Source organism: Maniola hyperantus, chromosome 20 (genome assembly GCF_902806685.2).
Source record: "Maniola hyperantus chromosome 20, iAphHyp1.2, whole genome shotgun sequence".
Taxonomy (NCBI): Eukaryota; Metazoa; Arthropoda; class Insecta; order Lepidoptera; family Nymphalidae; genus Maniola; species Maniola hyperantus.
In genome coordinates, this window is record NC_048555.1 from 10,568,304 (window position 1) to 10,590,467 (window position 22,164).

General features: G+C 40.4%; 2 protein-coding genes across 16 annotated transcripts in view; one reads left to right on the forward strand and one right to left on the reverse strand.

Annotated features, from left to right (window-relative positions):
• Nucleotides 1-22,164, reverse strand: part of Trpm (transient receptor potential cation channel, subfamily M) — a 215,297-nt gene that overhangs the window by 58,127 nt on the left and 135,006 nt on the right. For all 15 annotated transcript variants that reach the window (XM_069505405.1, XM_069505409.1, XM_069505401.1 and 12 more), the window contains 8 exons: nt 21,547-21,703; nt 20,395-20,608; nt 19,491-19,650; nt 16,676-16,812; nt 9,624-9,780; nt 7,902-8,049; nt 5,221-5,410; nt 81-339 (listed from right to left, as the gene is read on the reverse strand). In XM_069505405.1, coding sequence (XP_069361506.1) covers nt 81-339; nt 5,221-5,410; nt 7,902-8,049; nt 9,624-9,780; nt 16,676-16,812; nt 19,491-19,650; nt 20,395-20,608; nt 21,547-21,703 — 1,422 coding nt within the window. The remainder of the gene's footprint in view (nt 1-80; nt 340-5,220; nt 5,411-7,901; nt 8,050-9,623; nt 9,781-16,675; nt 16,813-19,490; nt 19,651-20,394; nt 20,609-21,546; nt 21,704-22,164) is intronic.
• LOC138403738 (uncharacterized) lies at nt 13,530-18,925 on the forward strand. Its single transcript, XM_069505475.1, has 3 exons — nt 13,530-13,941; nt 17,384-17,588; nt 18,216-18,925. Exons 1-3 carry the CDS (start codon nt 13,552-13,554, stop codon nt 18,371-18,373), a joined length of 753 nt encoding a protein of 250 aa, XP_069361576.1. The 5' UTR covers nt 13,530-13,551; the 3' UTR covers nt 18,374-18,925.

The following is a 22,164-nucleotide window of genomic DNA, read 5'->3' on the forward strand; positions in this document are numbered from 1 at the left end:
CCTCCCAAATAATATATATACAAAACCTAAGAAATAAGCCTTAAATAATTAGTATATAAAATATTTTAAACTTGTCTTACCTGTAGGCACCTCCCATAAGTTTATTGATCACCAGGCCAATATCATGCAGCGTGTACACATATCCTCTAGGCAGGTGCGGTCTCACGTCCCTCAGGATGTACCTCAGGGTGTTACTGGGGCCACTCTTGGTGTTATAGAGCTCTTCTAGCCTCGGTATGGTGAGGAATTTTCTCATGGAGACGCCATTTTCTAGGAGGAGCTTCACGAAATCTATCCGGTCGTGTTCCAGGGCCTGCATCATCGCTTCGTCGAGAGCACCTGAAAGAGAAGACTGATTCAGAGATTTTTCAATTATTATCTAAATCTAAATACATAAAAGGAAATGGTGACTGACTGACTGACTGACTGACTGATATATCAACGCATAGCTCAAACTACTGGACGGATCGGGCTGAAATTTGGCATGCTGATAGCTATATTATGACGTAGGCGTCCGCTAAGAAAGGATTTTTGAAAATTCTACCCCTAAGGGGATGAAATAGGGGTTTGAAATTTGTGTAGTTCACGCGAACGAAGTCGCGAGCATTAGCTAGTTCAATATAAATCATGCACGTGTATAGTGATATCAAGAATACTGGCTGGCTGGCTAATTTCAGTCTAGAGATAGATTTTGCAAATTTGCATGTAAATTCTCTCTATAACGTAGACCCAGATTAAAAGGATTTTCAGAAATCTACCGAGCGAAGCTAGGGCAGAAAAGTCAAGAAAAGTGCTGTCTTTTTGTTGTGAAAAAAATTGAAGTTGGTCATCAACGCAGATATTTCCAATAAAGTGTCTTTGATCATAAAATCACTGAGAGGATAAAAGGATTTTTTATTTAATCCCGTTCGATGGACCTTTATTAATTTTCCTTTCGCAAACACTGTCTCCCCTTCGTGTTTTATGATCGCCTTTTACGTTCTCAAAAGGCTGTGGAGGCTAAACACACTTTGGACAAGTAAAGTAACATTGGGTAAACATTAATTATAACGGACTTCAATAAAATTCTAATTTAATGAACCTACAGCCAGCCGCTAGTATGAAGCTTCCCCTCTGCTATATATCTACTCGTGTGGCCGAGGTCTACTATGATAAACTCACTAGTTGATTAATTTGGGTTCAAAATCCCAAAAATGGTTGGGTTAATAATACAAAACAAAGGACTTTCAGAAGGCCAACCTCCAATAGTGGAGAGGCACAAGACCTTCCGAGCTTGTCGTTACTTGTTCTGTTATCTTAGAAACCAAAGAAACAGTCCCAAATACCCTTGATCTAAGAAAAATCCCACAACAAACTCAAAAAGTAATAGTCTGTGAACTTCGGACTAAGCAAAAGACGCAAACCAAGAAATGCCTACATCTTCAAAACGGGAATTCGCTTTGATATTAGTTATAATTTTAGCAGTCTATGTAATAAAGTACGCGGCAAAAAATAATGTAGATCGGCCTTTAGAAAGAGATAGCTGTTTTGTAGAGCATTGTCTCTGTCGTTGAGACCGACAAAACGTCACATAGGTATGAGTGACAGTGGCAACGCTCTACAAAGCCGAAATCTCATTCTAAAGGTCGATGTACATTATTTTCTGCCGCGTATCTACTGTACCGACTTATGTCATATATAAGTATCTATTTATGTATGTTCCACTTTAGCGCCTAAACTACTGAGTTGATTTTGATGAATGACATATTCAAACAATTCAAAAAAGAGCCTCAATAGCTCCACTGGTAAAGGAGTGGACTGAAAACCGAAAGGTCGACGGTTCAAACCCCGCCCGTTGCACTATTGTCGTACCTACTCCTAGCACAAGCTTCACGCTTACTTGGAGAGGAAAGGGGAATATTAGTCATTTAACATGGCTAATATTCTTTAAAAAAAATCGTTATTAGGGTCCGGGTGACCTAAATCACCTAAATGCCTATGTGCAAAAGGCCGAGCCTATGCGGCCCGGACATCACATAGGCTACATTTTATACCATCAAAATCGATATGAAAGATGTAACTTTTTAGTTAATATTGATCAGTTAGTTTTGTAAAAATCTGTGAATTTCATACCATTGTTTCATTTAGCCGTAAGACGTCAGAACTTTTAAATTAAAATCCGAGACAATTTTAATGCGATTTTAATTAAAAACTCCCCGAGGGATTTACAGGCAATTTCTTCATCTTGTGTAAGTAAAGTCTACCGCCATCTTAAAAACAGTTTTAACTTTGGATTCATTTTAATTAGGGAGTGAGAACTTTAATTTGTTAGCCGATTTAAGTAGAAAATCTCATAAATCTAAACTAGGTAGGTAATAATTATAAATGCAAAAGTGTGGCTGGCTGTCTGTCTGTCTATCTGCAACTTTCCATCGGCCTATTTGTTTAACCGATTTTTATGTTTGGTACAGAGATAGCTTGCATTCCGGGAAATAAAAGACTACTTTTGGTCTCGGAAAATCAAAGGGTTCCTACGGGAATTTAAAAAACCTAAATCCACATAGACGAATTTCCGGGCATCATCGATTTCGTACAAAAGGTAGCTGGCATTACAGGGATGAGTATAGGTTACTTTTTATCCCGGAAAAACAAAGAGTTCCTACGGGACTTTTTATCCTAACCAATACACTAATATTATAAAGGCGAAAGTTTGTGTGTGTGCGTGTTACTCTTTCACGCAAAAACTGCTCAACGGATTTGGCTGAAATTTGGAATGGAAATAGATTATGCCCTAGATTAACACATGGGCTACTTTTTATCCCGGGAAATCAAAAAGTTCCTAAATCCACGCGGACGAAGTCAAGGGCATCATCAAGTCAGACATAGTATTATTTTTGTATTGACATACTTATACCTAATATTTATTCAGCTTGATACATACAGGCATTTATTAGGTTTACATAGCCACAGGCAATTCCGAACAATGGACGTCCGTCCGTCCGAGCCGGATATTCGGCGCTCCATTATTATACATATTCCAGTGGAATAAAGTATTAGTCCAATTGTGAAGGGAGGAATAATTTATGAAACCGCACAGCAAATACGCACGAAAGGGATGCGATGGCTTTTATTAATTAAACACGAAAGCCCGACCGGCGCGGCGACCAGTCATGATTAGACGGATTACAGAAGCGAAAAGAATATTCTTTTGGAACAAAGTATAATTAGGTAGGGATCATAGAATTATATATTACTTCGTATGGACAGGGTTATTGAACAAACAAAATGGCACCGACTCATTGGTGCTTATGCACCAATGCAACCTCAGTGACGTCTGGATTTCAAACGGGTCGTTCATTAGTATCTAAGAGGTGGCGCTGATTTATTTGGTTTCTAAACCGTGAAAAATTTTGTTCGCTTGGGCATATCTTGTCATTTATTTCGATGCTAATGGGTCTAGAGTAAAGATGGGCGTTATTGGCTATTTCTGGCCACGGTTATTAAACCGCTATTTAGTTACAATAGCGCTATTGATAACAGTTGCCTAGTATCGGTATCAAAGCTGTGTTTCAACTAATTTAATATGCGCACCGTTTTTGTTTGTAGTAAGTAGTAACTTAGTTAGCTGCCGTATCGAATCCGTCTGTAGGTATGGCTAAAGTTTCAAGTCGTGTAAGTGCATTAGAATAATATTGACGATTTCCCTTCATGCTTTTCTAGGCTTAGGACTAGCACAATTTTCAAAAACGTTTAATCAAAGTTTTGTACAACACTAATTATATCACTTAAGTAGGTACCTAAAACTATTAAAACTTTATTTTTTATCTTAACACCTTTTTACAATTTTATACACCTACTAAGTTATTTACAAATTATAGTCAATCGTCAATATCACCCACACTACAGGCAAAAGCTACCTAAATAAAACAAAGCAATATCTCAAGACAAAACTTTAGTATTTACTGAATACAAACACCGCTCAAACTATCTAATTAGGTATTAAAACTTTCATCAAAAGTCAAAACAAACAAACGCGCCGTAACACCACCTGATCTGCGCGCGCATATTTCACTAAAATAAAACCAATTTTACTTTCATGAAAATCGTGAAGTAATCACAACCTTAAGTTCATATCAGCAAAGTTTAATTATCATGATCATTGAGGTCAAACTATATTGGACGCTTGCACGGATAGTTTGCCACAGTCAAGTTAACCAACAACATTTCACAAAGATTGATAAACGAAAAACGACCTTATTTTTATTAGTCTAAAGCTTAACTGTAATAAGCTTGATAGATCAAACCTTAATGGACAAGTACTTGAACAGTTAACCAAACAAATTAGCGCCTTAGTGTAATAGACATAAGGTCGTTTTTGGTTTATCAATTTTCGTGAAATGTTCTTAGTTAAGTTACTAAGCCGGTAGCCATTAGCCAATAGCCATTAGCCAATAACCGCTCCTTCTCAGCTTTCAGTGAAAGAAAGAAAGAGAAGGCATAATTATTGCGTTTCTAGTTACCAAAAAACCAAACAATGCATTGTCAGTTGCCAGTTGGCAGCGTTGCGTTGTCAGGTGGTTCGTCATAGATGATATCTGTTAACCGTTGCTAGCTACGACAATAACGCTATGGTACGCTAAAGGCATGGCAGCGGTTTTCAGTTAAGTTAAGCTATAGCGGACACATGTCTAGTCTAGAGTTATCGCCATACCTAATTAATTTGCCACTCTCTGTAGACAACGCAGGCAAAGCTGTGAAAATTGTTGGCTTTCCTTCACTTTGATAAAATATCCTTTGTGTATGTATTAATAGTTTATACCAGAATCTAGATGAAGCCCGTGACTTTGTCCGCGTTGTTTCTTAAGTCCGCTGTGCACGAATGCACCAGAATATCGGCCAACAGGGAGAAGTGGCGTGAAAGAAAATATAAAAAAATACGTATAACATCTGCCCCCAAAAACGTCTCTTCGTGATGACCACGGCCCACTCAACATGGGGTTATTCAAGGGGCGGACCAACAGATTCCTAAAAGGCCGGCAACGCATCGGCGGTTCCTCTGGTGCTGCAAATGTTCATGGGCGGCGGTAATCACTTAACATCAGGTGACCCGCCTGCTCGTTTGCTCGCTATCTCTATTAAAAAAAAACTCTGCCAAGAGTGTTACGACGCAGAAGAAGAACCCGGTTAAATATCTAGAATTACAGTCAAATCCTAGGAGCTGCTAGATGAATGAAGTGTTACCTGGTGGCCATTCCTGTCCATACACGAAGATCTCGGACTGAGCTATGTCCACTCTGTTCCACGTTAGCGCCAAGGAGAGCTGTTCGCTCGGAGACAGATGCTGGGCGCGAAACAGTGCCGTCAGTATGACCTGGTCTAGTTCTTGGACCTCGCCGCCTTCCGCTCGCTCCTGTATCCTAAACACTGTGATCTGTTTGGAGATAAGTTAAGTTAATAACTTCATAATAACATTCCAAATCCCCATTTAACCCCCTTAGGGGTTGAATTTCAAAAAATCCTTTCTTAGTGGAAACCGTTCTTACCTACTTTTTACAAAGAACACACCTTCCAAATTTCATGTCTCTAGAATCAGTGGTTTAGGCGCTTTGATGTATAAGTCAGTCAGTCATTCAGAACTTTGACATTTATATATACAGATAGGCAAGAACAACAAAATCTGAAGGTACACCAAACAAATCGATGCGTAATAATTCATGTTATATGACGTAAAGTTTTCGATGCAAAATATCACCCGCTTTACCTATTTCCTGCTTCGCGGATAAGCTAAACAAATTCTTATCGAATATTGCGAAATATGGTAACAAAAATATTCTAATACTGCTTCACAACAGTAAAGTATTTCAATATTTACAGTCGACTTGGCGGATGCAATTTTGATATTGGAGTTTCTAGACCAGAAATAGTAATAAAACCTCTAGTAGTTTTAAAAACAGATACTTAGTCTCTGTTTATAAGACCGTTAATTACTACGGACTAGTTGTTTTACTTCTGTAATTCATCTAAGGTATCTAATAGGTGTCACACTAATCACACTATATATCACACCCATTTACCCCCCCGTAAACGGGGGATGGAAGTTTGTATGAAAGTCTATCATTTTTAAAGTTACATCGACGAAAATTGGTACACAGACTTTCGGTTAAGAATAAAAAAATATGAAAATTCTACTGCCAAGAGGGTTAAATTAAGTAAGGGATGAAAGGAAAGGGATGGAAGGGATTTTTGAAAATTTAACCTTTGCGTAGTCCACGCGGATGAAGTCGCGAGCATAAGCTAGTTTACAATAATAAGACCTGTCGTGGTAGACTATGGCCAAAACCCTTCTCACTCTGAGAGGAAACACGTTCTCTGTAGTGAGCCGGCTATGGGTTGATCATGATGATATAAGTAAAGTATCGTAACATAATTTCGTATTATAGTACTTGTGCGCAGTGAAACATAATAAATCGTTCAATTTTCCGTTCCAGTTGTTTCAATTAGACTCTTCGTTGCATATAAATCTCTTTCTATGAGGACAAATTGGGGTCTCAGTTGATGAAATGTCTCGCAGCTGACGGAATTAAGGCTGCTCAGACCTCAAAATATTATACACTGCGGGTCAGATTCCAGACGTGATCTGCTTATTATCTATAGTAAGTAATATTATAAAGAGCTAAAGTTTCTAAGTTTGTTTGTAGGGGGTAATCTCTGGAACAAGCACCTCTCTCTCCTCATTCACTCTCCTTGCAGCAGCACAAAAAAATGCTGCATCAGTATATTGATGCAGCATTATAAACTCGTATGCTTCTTCGTAATTTTTCTTATTTTTCTTGTTTTATGTAATATTTAGTATTTAGTATTTAGTACTATTGTAAATTGCAGTGGTTTTTTTTTCATATTGGTATTTTTAGCTTAAGTTAACTGGTAATCCCGCACTTGCAAACTTTTAAAATGCATGCCGGTTTGCCAGTAATTGGGTGTACACTCTAAATTTTTTCTCTGTGAATTCTAATTGTTATTTTATAATATGTGTACTATCTGTTGGCAAACCAATAAAATAAAATAAAATAAAATAAACAACTGAACCAATTTTAAAAATTCTTGCACCATCACCAGTAGAAAGCTATATTATTCCTAAGTGACATAGGCTATATTTTATTGCAAAAAATTAAAGATCCCTACGAAAATTGGAATAAATTACCCATGCGAAGCTGGCTGGGGCGGGGCGCTAGTAGTAGGTATAACAAATATGTATCCGTGATATAAGCTATGATAGCCTGATAGATAGTGGTTAGGATGTCCGCCTTCTGATCGGAGGTCGGGGGTTCGATCCCGGGCACGCACCTCTAACTTTTCGGAGTTATGTGCGTTTTAATTAATTAAATATCACTTGTTTTAACGGTGAAGGAAAACATCGTGACGAAACCTGCATGCCTGAGAGTTCTCCATAATTTAATGTATAAAACGGGTACATACCACGATTAATCCACCACCCGTGCCACCCGTGCCGTGGGGACCACGACCCGTGCAATTGGGTTGAAATATCGACAAATAAAAAGAAAAATTAATCGTGATGTACCCGTTTTATACATTAAAATAATTATGTCGTTCTCCATAATGTTCTCAAAGGTGTGTGAAGTCTACCAATCAGTGCGACTCCGACTCACACTTGACCGATTTTTTTCTTGTGAGTTAAGCTTGCGCGTGACGACAATCACGGCTTATAAAAAACGGCTAAGTATAAGTCAGACTTGCACACGACGGGTTCCGTACTGTCGTACAAAAAAATAACACTTTTTTATTTTCACAAGATACATCCCGCTGACAAACAGACGGAGGGACTGCGAAAGCTTAGTAATAGGGTCCCGTTGGCAACCTTCAGTTATGGAACCCTAAAAATCGACTTTGCATAATATACATACCAGATTCTTTTTCCTCGTGCACTGCAGCAGTTCGCTGTATAAGCACTCGGCCTGCTGCAGACCTACTTCGAAGGTCTTCTGGATGGTGCCGATCAGGTAGTCCCGCATGGACTCCAGCACCGTCTGCTCCCCACTCTCTGACGCATACCTGGTAATTAAATAAACATATTATTATTAGAACCATCGTGAAGATCTGCAGTCTGCACCCGTATACACATAGTTGAAATTCCACGGACATACAGGGTGTAACCAGAACGCTAGCAAAAACGAAGACTGATGGTAGGTACCTACTACTGACGATTACCGATATGATAACACCGAAAAAAACGCGAGGAATTCCAAAAAAATCCTATATTTTGTAAATAAAAACCGGCAAAGTGCGAGTCAGGGTCGCGCAACGAGGGTTCCGTACTACAGTTGTATTTTTTCGATATTTTGCACGATAATTCAAAAACCTATTTTAGAATGTAAAAGTAAAGCCTTTTTATATAACACCCCACTTGGCATAGTAATCTTAGTTTGAAAGTTGAAAATAGCAATATTTGTTTATAAACACATTTTAATTTTTTTCTTGTGATGTAACCACAAATTTACGGTTTTCAGATATTTCCCCTAATGTCCGATATAAGACCTGCCAAATTTCATGATTCTAGGTCAACGGGAAGTACCCTGTAGGTTTCTTGACAGACCGACAGACAGACAGACAGACAGACAGAAAGACACACAGACAACAAAGTGATCCTATAAGGGTTCCGTTTTTCCTTTTGAGGTACGGAACCCTAAAAATCACGATTTATTGACTGAAATAAAACATTTGCTGCTGTAAAGCTGTAGGCAAAAGCTAGTAAGTAAAAACCTTATGAAGTTATTTTCAGGGTCAAAATGTTCGTGAAACATACGTCCTACGAATATCACCCGCATTCAAAATTCTATATGTTCCTAGGAATTCATACATGCGCAATATTCAAAACTTTAAAGCATGTTAACCGCATTATCTAATATGTACTTGGAAAATAGTTAGGAAAGTTTAATATTTCCTTTATATCGAAATAATATACCCGCAAAGGTATTATTGAACTTTGAATAAGGGTCCTGTAATAATGAACCCGCCTTTTCCGAGAACTAACTACGCGTGAAATACAGGTAAACGACCATTTTAACAGATCTAGGTATGATCTACAATATAATGGTTGTGCGAATTTCCGTAAATAGTAATACACAATGATATTGTATGCGTGTAGTAGTGTGCACCGATGTAGTCCGTCCGTCCGTCCTCGGTTAATCTCAGAGACTATTAGTGCTAGAAATCCGTAATTTGGCATGGGTATAAATCACGTATAAATATTAATCACGCCGACTAAGTGGTGAAATAAAATTGATTTTTTAGGGTCTACCTCATAGTGTGGGGTATCGTTGAATAGGTCTTTTAAAAATACTGTGGGTGTGGGAACATCATTTTTCGATTGCTAGATCCGTTTGTAAAATATGATGTTTTAAAGTGCTAATTTTTTCTTAGTGTCAAGTGTCCGTCGTCGTCGTCCGTCCCCCCCCCCCCCCCCCCCCCTCGTAGAGCGTTCGCTAGAATTCTCAAGATGTTCGTAGCAATATTTGGCTCTATGCTTGGCTCGGCTCGTTGTTCAGTTCGAGAAAAACAAAAACGGCGAATGTTCGATGTTCTGTTGCAAGTGAATGCTCAAGTTTATCAGAACCTTTAAAACTCACTTGTGCACAAAAGCGATGAGGTCCGCGGCTCGTCCGCTACCGTCACACACCACTACGGGCACCGGCGGGTTGTCTGTCACGTACTCCAGCACTGCACGCACAGTGTTCGTTCCGCCTTCTATCACGAGGCACACAACTGGTGTTGATGAGTGGGTGTCTGTAACAAAGAAAATAAAACATTATAATAGCACACGAGCACAATTCTGTATTTATTACGACGGTTTTCCTTTCATTTCATTTATCAAGTCTCTTAGAGAGATTCCTTATAATGGATCCTAACGATCTATGCAATAAAAGTACAGGTTTTAATTTTTACAGATTTAAGTCGGGCCGATTCCCGGGTGTAGCAAGCGAATTTTCGAAAATCTTTGAATGCAGTTTTCTTTCTATCTACAGTATTAAGAGTACTTTCCTTTCAGGTGGCATTACAAAATTCTACCCTACCCTATATAATATGTCATTTATATCGATGCACACATGACATATTGTTAGGTAAACCTAGAGTTGGTTGTCCCAGTGCTTCCTCCATATTTATTTGTATACAAGTCTGTTGTTTACGGTATCGTTTAAATTATGAAATTCCTAATCTTCAGTGATGCTCAAGCGATGAACCTAATTAAAGCAGGTTACTTTAACGAGCCGAGCTTTGAAGTTAATTACGAAGAGAAATTGGTATTTTGATTACGTTTACAGCGTCGTAATCTTTAAATGAGATTTACAAGCTATTCTAAATTCGTGCTCTGTTTAAGGCTAAATGAATCTTTGACTTGTGCAAATTATAAAATAACACTTAGAATTACGAAAAGTACTGCACTAATTTTAATAAAACAAAAATTAACGATAGTTCGTGTGTGTGTGTAGGCGAGTGTGTTAGGGTGAGGGTGTGTGGTGTTATATGCTTGTGTGTGTGAGTGTGTTTGAATTTGTATCCGTACCCTTATTATGAAAGCGAAAGTGTGTTTGTTTGTTGGTTTGTCCTTCAATCACGTCGCAACGGATTGACGTGATTTTTTGCATGGGTATAGATAAAGACCTGAAGAGTGACATAGGCTACTTTTTATTCCAGAAAATCAAAGAGTTCACACGGGATTTTTAAAAACTTAATTCCACGCGAACGAAGTCGCAGGCATCACCTTGTACATAATAATATTTGGACCATTTTCTGCAATTACCGTCTTCAAACAACCAGACCCAGAAGCTGGCTTCACAGCTACCTGTGCCTATCCCTAGTGTAAATCATGGCTAATCCACAAAAACCACTCCATTTTTACCGCGACTAAATTGACATTTCAGCATCTTAAAGATAATATTGAAGACAGGCAATAACTTCAGTCTGTATAGAGTTATAGACGCGAAATAAAACTTTCAAAGATGCTTTTTATTAGGTGTCACACCTTTTTTTACGGCGGCATCGTAAAATATTCTATTTTTTTTATGTCCCATTTTTACGATTGACAATGAAAACGGACACAACTAAATTTTGTATTATTTAGGTATATATAGTGATGTTTGGAGTCATTAATTCTATTGCCTATTTACCTACTTAATTAATTCATAGAAATACACACATAGACATCATGATCATAATCAACCCATCGCCGGCTCACTACAGAGCACGGGTCTCCTCTCAGAGTGAGAAGCTCAGGCGAGAACAGCTCGGCTCGAATCGAAAGCATCTAAACATTTCATAGCTGTAGTAGAGACGTTATACTAGAGCCGATATGATTCGATCTATAAGTCCCGCAAATTGCTATTGCGCTGGAACCATGTCTCATTAACATCGAAATGACCAACAGCTCGAAAATTCAGTCTAGTGCTGACGTCACTAAAATGGCGGCCACGCGCATTAGCAATTTGCGGGACTTATAGCAGTAAAGATTAAATATACTATTTCATTAATTAACGAATTGGTCCGCTAGCGGATATATGACGCTCGGTTATACATGATATCATCCAGAAATTGGCAAAAACTAAGCCTTTTATGTTGGTATGAGATGAGAGCTCTAAGAGAGATAGGTATTTCTCTCTATTCCAACACACAAAGGAGAAAGGTCGTATAATATCTTTTATGGCCACCAGGGAGGCATGAAGTCAAGTGTGTCTTGACTTATGCACTCCGAGAGAATTCATTTCGAGACCCATAAAAGACTTCCATTAGAGATTGGCGAATTTATTAATAGTTTCTCTTCGAAATTTTGTAGTCCTGATACGTTTTTCTGGTTCTTTGAATCTACTGTTGAAGGGTGGCCAACCATGTGCGTTGTTAGTGATGACATACGGATCCGAAACATGAATGCTCAAGGAATGCTCTATGGGAGTTATAAGAAAGCTCAGAGTGACGGAGAGCGCTAGGATTTTCTCTACGTGATCAAATCAGAAAGAGGACATCCATTGAAGAACCAGAGTAATGCTGAACCTGTAGTCAAGCGGAAGTGGCAATGGGGGAGGCGCATAGTTCGAAGAACTGAAGAAGTTGGGCTTCCAAGGTGCTGAATTGGACATCTCGCACCGGCAAGCGCAGCGCGCGCTGGCCGTCCTCACAGCTAGATGGTCAGATAACATTAAATAATAATGCGAGTCGCACAGAGCTGCTGGATCCAGTTAGCACAGGTGGAAGTTGCTACAGCCTACAAGAGATCTATGTCCAGCAGTGGACATCTATCGATTGACGACGACGAAGAACTAAAAGTTTGTGCAATTTTAGCTGGGATTCCGGGGGTTTATTCTCTCAATGTAGTTTAAAGTTATTCCTATCATTGTTTTGATTGCATACCTACATATTAGTGTTAAAAAGACATAAAAAGACGTATAATTTTTTTCTGTAATCAAAGTCAAAGTCAAAGTCAAATGATTTATTCAAAATAGGTAATAAATTACTCGTATTGATGGTCTGGTATGGTGTTAATTTTTAAAGGATCTTCGAATCTCTATGAGAATAACATTATATAGATTCGATAGAAATTAGGTATCCTAATTAAATCACAATCATTCTAAATCTACCTATTAGGGTACATAATCTTAAGTTTCTTTAATTCTTAACATAAAATTGTATATAAAGAGCTTGTTGTCGATCATTCCCTTCTTTTTATCGTAAAATACTCGTACAATACATGTACTGTACGCTATTTTTATAAAATTCCTTCTAGAAAATTCTTCAAAGCTTTAAAAGCTCCTATCAATTCCCATTTGATTGAAGTTTAAAAGCAAGCCTTAAGATGAAAACAAAGTTATCTACCTGGGATTATAAAAGAAAAGTTTTATCTTTCATCATTTCATCTTAAAATCTTATAAATGTCTCAAGAGATAATGACATAAAAATAAAAACATTTTAGCACAGAATTTCTGGTACGAAAGATCGAAAGATACAAAGCTAAGATGTTTTAACTTTAATCTGAGATACAAAGATTATAAAATCAAGAAGGAAAATCGGTCAAGTGTGAGTGATAACTATGTGAAAATTTCAACTCTACCTATTACGGTTCATGAGATACAGCCCGCTGATAGAGTTACTTAGCACCTAACCTAATAGGGTCCCTTTGAGTACGGAACCCTAAAAAGTTGAAAAATACGATAGAAACGCTTTTGTGCTTGTTATTACGATTCAGTTTACTTTGTATCCTCCTCCAAGGAAAAAAAAAAAGTTTACTTTGTATGGGATTGCTGAGCAATGGGGTGTAATAACCGGACGTAGAAACTATAATAGGTATCTACTCATGTGCTTATAACCTGTAATAGGTGTGTCGAACGAGTGCAACCGAGGAGTCTGAGCATGTTTTATTGTATCGAGCGGGTTTGCCGTACTTGTTGGAAGAGATAAGCGACGAGGCGAGGGGTCGCGGGCAGAGAGGCGCGGAGTGAGGGGCAACCGAGCCGAACGACCGATCCAACACGTTCAGTGACCTGCGCGCCGCGCCGCTCGCAAGACAAGATGGCCGACGCTAACCACGTAGTATTCCCGCGTAAATTATTAAAAAAATTCATCCTTTTATACAAAGAATTATCATGTTTATGGGATAGAAAATGTTTAATGTACAAACAGAGGAAGAAACGGCACGAAGCTATAACGAAATTGACGGAATTAGTGCAGGAGTACGAACCGACGGCTACCAGAGTCCATGTTTTGCGAAAGATAGAAAGTTTACGGGCGTGCATGAGACGGGAACACAAGAAGGTGCAGGACAGTCGCATGCAGGCTAGCCACCTGAGCGAGGTATATTCTCCACACTTGTGGTACTACGAGTTGTTGTCGTTCGTGGTAGGAGAGGACGGCAGTGAGGGGATTGGTGATGATAACGATAAACAACAGTCGCCTGAGCCGGTGAGTGGAGATTCGAATTGAGTGTTGCCATTTGTAGATTATAAAAACCCGTCAACTGCGAGTCGGACTCGCACACGAAGGGTTCCGTAAAAATAAATACTTAACACATATTTTTTGTGATTTATCACAAATTCTCGGTTTTCAGATTTTTCCCTTTGTGCTAGACGTTGAGTACCTGACCAGTTTTGATTCCCTTCACGGGTCTTGACAGACATAACAGACAGTCAGACAACAAAGTTTAGTGATCCTTTAAGGGTTCCTTTTTTCATTTTGAGGTAAGTACGGAACCCTAAAAATAACGAAACGTGAATAGAATTACGTACTACATTTTAAGTGTGATATTAAAGCAATTTTGAAGCGTTGATAACCTATTGGTTAACGGTCTCCTATTCATTCCTCTCCTAGTCATTCATTCTATTCCGAGCACGCACCATTACTTCTCGGAGTTGCTTATAGTACTCGACAGGTCGAGATAGCAATCGGGTAGGGAACGCCCCGCACCCTTCCCTTTACTTCTACCGGGTCTCAGCTGAAAATCAGCATTCCTGCATCTTATGTGTGTTAACGCATATGATGCAAGACATTATGCTGAGCTGTACACCCATTTGGGGTGGTGTCACAGATGAAAATGTTACAGTTGTACTTTGTTTTTATCTGTAACACCAACAACAAATAAATGCATTTTCTTTCTTCTTTCTTTCTTCTTACTTGTGGTTTTGATTCTGACGGGTCCTGACAGATACGACAGATAGACAGTCAACAAAATAAGTAAGGGTTCCTTTTATTCTCTGGGGGAACCTACGGAACCCTAAAAATAAGCTTTTTCAATCTATTAATTTTCCAGCTTCCGCCGAGCTACGCGGCAATCTATCATAAGTAATCTTATCGTTTAAAATATGGATTGATAAGCAATCGCTTTCAATTCAATCGAATGAATGGAACCAATTTATTTATCCCGGCTATTATAATAGGTATCTAGATACTACTTTAATCTGCTATGCTACGCTTCTGCAATATAATATTAATTTTTGATATCTTTTATTGCAAATAAATTATTGATTCGAAAATATCTGTAACTTTTCAGAGTTACATATTTTCTATCGTCAAATAAACTAACTGAGGAATAAGTTTAGCTTTTGAGTTTTGACAGTTTTAGTATGAGATATCTGCCAAATTTATTGCTTGGCAAGCTTGGCAAGTTATCGAACGATTGAAAAATGGAACCATAAAAGAAATGAAAGATCACCTTGCACGGTGATGAAAACATCGTGAGAAAATCTTCACGCAAGTCTTACATAGTGTTTTCGAAGGTGTGTGAAGTCTGCCAATTCCCACTTAGCGTGAGTGGATTATAGCCTAAAAACCCTTGCCATTCTGAGAGCAGAACTGTGCTGTGTAGTGGGTTAGTGATAGGTTAAGGCGATACCTAATGATGGTGAATATTCTTTATACTGCTAACTTCACCACATTTATAACTAAAACCGCATGTCAATTACGTAATTCACAGGCAATCCGTCAGGCGGAAACAAATCGATCGTCAGCCTTAATTGTCCCTTACTGGAGGTTGGAGCACGGTCTGTCGGGGGCTCGGTCACGGGCACGCACGCCTTATTAACGGTGAAGGAAAACATCGTGAGAAAACCTGCGTGTGTGAGACTTCTCTATAGTGTTCTCACTGCGTGAAGTCTGCCAATCCTCAATTGGCCAGCGTGGTGGACTGTTGCCTAAACCAGTCTCATTTTGAGAGGAGAGTCGTGCTCAGTAAACCGCATGTCAATTACGCAATTCACAGGCAATCCGTCAGGCGGAAACAAATCGATCGTCAGCCTCAATTGCTCGCTCATTTGAGGCTGGAGCGGTCGCATTCAATGCATATTGCAAATAGATATATTCCATTATAATATTGTCAACTAACGGCCGCAATCAATTTTCAATTTAAACATGTAAAAGTAAAAAGGTGACTGTCTGACTGATCTATCAACGCACAGCTCAAACTACTGGATGAATCGGGCTGAAATTTGGCATGCAGATAGCTATTATGACGCAGGGATCTGCTAAGAAAGGATTTTTGAAAATTCAACCCCTAAGGGGGTGAAATAGGGGTTTGAAATTTGTGGAATCCACGCGGACGAAGTCGCGAGCATGAGCTAGTCCGTTATAAAAAGTAGCCTATGTCATTCTCCGGTCTTTAATACCCATGCAAAAAATCAGGTCGATCTGATGCTCCGTTGCGACGAGATTGAAGGACAAACCAATAAACCAACAAACAAACACACTTTCGCATTTATAATATGGGTAGGGATGGGTAGGGATGTACTTCATCATCAACCAATAGACGTCCACTGCTGGACATAGGTCTCTTGTAGGGACTACCACACGCCACAGTCTTGCGCCTCCTGAATCCAGCGGCTCCCTGCGACTCGTCGTAGTGGGGGGGTCTTCCAACGCTGCGTCTTCCGGTGCGAGGTCGCCATTCCAGCACCTTGGGACCCCAACGTCTATCGGTTGTACGAACTATGTGCCCTGCCCATTGCCACTTCAGCTTCGCAACCCGTTGAGCTATGTCGGTTACTCTAGTTCTCCTACGGATCTCCTCATTTCTGATTTGATCACGTAGAGAAACTCCAAGCATAGCTCTCTCCATCGCCCGCTGAGTGACTGTGAGCTTTCTTATGAGGCCCATAGTTAGCGACCATATCTCGGATCCATACGAGTATGTATGGGATGTACTTACAAGGATGTAACTTCTGGGCAGCGATGTACTTCTCCAGCTTCCGCCTGAGCACGATCTCCGCGCCGTACCGCCCCACTGATCCGTTGTCCACCAGCAGGAAGTAGGCGTGACGGTTGTTTAGTACCGCCAACTTCGATCTGCAACAAATTACACAATTAGGACAAGTAGCGAATTATAAAGCGCTGATAGCCTATCAAATTCAAAGTCACTCAGCATTATATAATAAGAAGAAGAAGAAGAAGGTACCTACCTAAAAAAAATATAAATCGTGTGAGGTCAAAGATCTTTGTCAGCCCTAGCACAGACTACGGTCTATTTGGGCTGCAAATTGCAAACACCAGTCTCGGTTTTTATCTAGTGCTTTGGTCTAAAAGCATGGTGTAAAATGTTCACTGTTCATTAAGTCGTAATAAAATTAAAATAAATTAATAAATTAACTTATATTTATTACTTCATACCTACAGGGTTTTTTTTTAATTTTATAGACTAGCTTACGTTACGTACAGTACGCGACAGGTCGAGATGGCAATCGGGGTATGAGGCGGCAGGACGCTCCGCACACCCGCACGTCACCCGCGATATCCCGCAACAGGTTAGCGCGGGGGCTGTGCGTGGCGTCTCCACCCCGATTGCCATCTCGACAGGCCATGTTGCGCAGGATACTTGTCTTTATGAGAACAGCATCTCAAGCATCGTCATCTATTCCAGGAACCGGAAGACGATGCTGATGAACCAAATATGGAACCAGACCAAGAGGACTCGTACGACGAGACGCAGAACTACCAGCACTACGCCATGGGGCAAACCATGGTGGAAGTAAGCGGGTCCCCCATACAGAAACCATATTCCAACTTCGAGGAAGACAAGTCTAAAAGACACTGCACTGAAGTGGACGACGAGTACGATGCGATTGGTAAGTTAAAGTCTTCAAAACTCAAGTTTTTAGGGTTCCGTACCCCAAAAGGAACCCTTTTAGTAAAACTTCGTTGTCTGTCTGAACAATCTCGTTAACCGTAATAGGTAGAAAGTTGAAATTTTCACAGAATGTATATTTTATTATCGCTATAACAGCAATTCTAGGTAATAAAAAAATCAAAATGGCCGCCCTCATAATTAAAATGTACCTACTATGGAACCCTTCGTGTACTAGCCCGACTCGCACTTGATCGATTTATAATAGTTATTTTTTAACATTCTATTACAAGCTAGACCTTGATTGCGACCTCACCTAATAGTAAGTGATGATGCAGTCTAAGATGGAAACTGGCTAACTTAGTAGGGGTATGGCAGTTTTACCATACCCCTTATCGGTATCTACACGCCATCGTACCGGAACGCTAAATCGCTTGGCAGCACGGCTATGCTGGTGGTGGTAACTAGCCACGAAAGAAGCCTCCCCCCCCCAGACCAGAAATAATTAAGAGGTCCTAAATTCCCAAATTGCCCCTGCTGGGAATCGAACTCGGGACCTCCACGGCGACCTCCCGCTAATAAGACCACAGCTAGTTTTAGTTCTTCAATTTTAACGGCCTTGTTCCAGGTATAAACGTAGCGGCGAAATTAAGAGGTCTGCCGCCGAGCATGAGGATATTGGCTGAGAAACTGATCAACGATGTACTGTTCCAAGCACAGATGAACTGCCTGCAGTCCTCCACTGTCATCGCGACCCCGGACCCTTTCAAACAAGACGATAGATAAACAAGATAAATAAACTACTTTTTGAGCCTCAATAGCTCAACGGTTAAAGGAGCGGACTGAAAACCGAAAGGTCGCCGCTTCAAACCCCACCCGTTGCACTATTGTCGTACCTCCTCCTATCACAAGCTTACGCTTAATTGGAGTGGAAAGGGGAATATTAGTCAGCATGATAAACTTGGCTCATATTCTTTTCTAAAAGTCTAAGTCTTTTTTTAAATTCAGACACTAGCCGATGCCCGCGACTTCGTCATGGATTTAGTTTTTTTAATCCCGTGGGAACTCTTTGATTTTCCGGGATAAACATCCATGCAAAAAATCCTGCCGATCCGTTGTTCCGTTGCGTCGTGATTGAAGGACAAACCAACAAATAAACGCACTTTCGTATTTATAATAATTTGGGCATTGCAGATATAAATGTAGCGGCAAAAGATCTGCCACCAAACAAAAGGATATTAGCTGAGAAACTGATCAATGATTTGCTGTTCCAAGCCCAAATGAACTGACTGTCATCGCGACTCCGGATTCTTTCAAACAAGATGTGCTATAAATAAACCATTCAAAAACAACAGCCTTTTTTATTATTCAGTTATTTTTCAGTTTTTTAAGTTAGCTCGGAGTTTTTCTACGTGATCAAATCAGAAACTAGTAGGATAGATCCGTAGAACTAAAGTAACCGATATAGCTCAACGGGTTGCGAAGCTGAAATGGCAATGGGCAGGGCACATAGTTCAGAAATCAGAACGCTAGCAAAAACTTAGCGTTATTGTTATACTATACAAACACAATCCAGTACCAATAACCATTTGCCTCATTTTGTAGTTTTAATGATTTAGCATTTTTCAAACCAGCAATGTATAGCGTGCAAAACTGGGGTCAATGCCCCACCTACGACGCAGTATTGACTCCAAGTGGCCTACTTACGCAACGTTCGTTGACCTCAGTCAGCGTCAGTTAGATGTTTTTATTTGCAATATATCGTGAACTTTTAGAAAATATTGGATATTTTTTTCGCGTTTTTTTTGTGGTATCATATTATCTGTAATCATCAGTTCTATCACCTGTCTTCGTTTTTGCTAGCGCTCTGGTTACACCCTATATATCAGAACATAAGAAATACCTTGGTGATGCCATCGCATGGTAAGGCACGTCTCTCCCCCGGCCGATGAGTTCGTTGGCCCCCTCCACGATCCCCCAAGGCGCTATGCCGATGCTGACGACGCGACCGGCGCGCTGCGATCGCTCCAACTGCAACGCGTCACCTACTTGTCGCGTTACACCTGTTTTTGGAACAAAAAAGTGTATCAATAACTGGTAAAGTGCATGTCAAATCTAACTGATCTATCAACGCACAGCTCAAGCTACTGGACGGATCGGGCTGAAATTTGGCATGCATTGGCTATTGTGACGTAGCAATCTGCTAAGAAAGGTTTTTTGAAAATTCAACCCCTAAGGGGGTAAAATAGAGGGTTGAAATTTCTATAGTCCACGCGGATGAAGTCACGCATAAAGTAGGATTGTGTTTCCACATCAATTACAAATTAAGTCGGCTCGGCTCGCAGCCAAGTGCGATTCGGACTCGCACACGAAAGGTTCCGTAGGTTCACACAAGAAATAACACTGTTTTCCAAATTTTCACATTCTGTGAAAACATCAAGTCTCTACCTATTACGGTTCTCGAGATACATCCCGTAGGCAAACAGACGGTCGGATCCCGTTGGCATTCTTCGCGTACGGAACCTTAAAAAGTAATGATGAGGTAGAACATGCCTCAGAATATTCACTCTTGTTTTGAAGGTATTTAGGTTGGATACCTATACGTGACAGAGCCTGGCAGGAAGTGGCTGGATGAGGAAGGCTGAGGACCAGGTGTAGTAGCGCTCTTTAGGGAAGGCCTATGTCCAACAGTGGACATCCATATGCTGATGATGATGATGACACGTGACAGAAAACACGGACGCTGGAAGAGCATTCCACATACGAACAAAACAACCTAAAAAAAGCTTTGAAAACATTTTTCTCACCAGTGTTGGTCCCTCCAGTAAATATCCACGCTCCAGTGGTCTTGGCAGCCTTCAGCAGTCCCTTCCTCAGCACCTTCTTCAGCTTGGGTTGCAGGTCGAAGTTGGCTTTACCGCCTTGTATGGTGATGAGCAGCTTGGGTCGGTCGAGGGCCCACTCCCGCGTCAGCAGCTGCACTATTAGGTCTGGCCGAGTGTCGTGGGACAGTCGGACGTACTAAAACAAGAAGATTTTTGTGAAACGCACCTTTTTATCCAAGTCTTTTTGAAGATCTCCCTGAGCGTCGTGACGCTTACGATTTAATCCGCGTGGATTTTGGTTTTTACAAATTTTTGGTCTGGTGGGGAACTACGACCGTGGTTAGTTACCACTCGGCAAAGCCGTGCTGTCAAGTAAATGTTACCGTTAATATGTATGAGTGTAAGGTGTAAAAAAAACCCCCACACTTCTTGCAAGTTAGCCCGCTACCATCTTAGACTGCATCAACACTTACTATTAGGTGAGATCGCAGTCAAGGGCTAACGTCTAGTAACGGAAAAAGAATAAAAAAGTCCCGTGGGAACTCTTCGATTTTTCGGGGTAAAAAGTGTTTATATCTGTTTCAAGGATGGAAGGCATGTCTGGTCCAAGTAAATGATGCTTGCGAATTTTTCCAAGTTAATTTAGATTTTTTGGATCTCATCATCGCATCGTCACTTACCATCAGGTGAGATCCAGTCAAGGGCTAACTTGTAATGTAGCAGACAGACAGACACAATTTCGCATTTATATTAGGTAGTATAGGAATTGAACAGGCGCCTATATTTTCACCTGCCGGCGCTGTCAGAAACGTACCTACCTGTTTTGGCCGGATGTTGTCCTCCTTGAACCTCGACGGTGCCGGTATGAATCTGTGGGTGCGGCCTGGGTGTATGTATATACTTTATTGCACCACAGAAACACAAATGACAGGTTATAAAAAGAAGAAGAAGGGTGTGTCGTGTGGGCACCCATTCTTCACCCGCCGGCGCTGTTAGAATAGTACCTACCTGTGCATTGGTTAGGTGTGGTACTCCTTGAAACTCGACGGTGCCGTATGCGGCCGTGGGTGCGGCCTGGGTGTGTCGCGTGGGCACCCATGCTTCACCCGCCGGCGCTGTTGGAATAGTACCTACTTGTGCTTTTGTTGGATGTGGTCCTCCTTGAAACTCGACGGTGCCGTATGCGTCCGTGGGTGCGGCTTGGGTGTGTCGTGTGGGCACCCATGCTTCACCCGCCGGCGCTGTTGGAATGTTGGTGCCATGAGCCGTTTTGCTGAGCCCACACCAGCATCTGTTGACAACAAGATTACAGTTTTACTAAGAATCATATAAAAATATATTATCCACACTAAAATAAGCAGCGAAAGCAAAAGTTTTTAAGTATATATTATACCTATCTGTCTGTCTATTACATTTTCCAAGCATGAAGTCGTTCCTTGGTACCTAAAATATTAATTCACTATGAACACTTCCTGATTCTTGATAACTTAGGCGGGCAGTAACCCTGCAGCATCAGCGCGAGCCAGACCTTCGTTATTTTATAAAAGCTGAAATTATCTCCGCGTATTTGTCCCCAACACAGGGAGGAACAATCAGCGACTACGAAGATTGGATCATGGTGGCTTTGGGAGATAACAGGTACCAAAGCAAAGGGAAGGTAGGTATAGTATTTTAGGTAAGTTTTTTTTATGAACTCATCATGTTGCTAGCGATAATAGTCAGCGTTTAATTTATGTTTTTACATGAAATAAA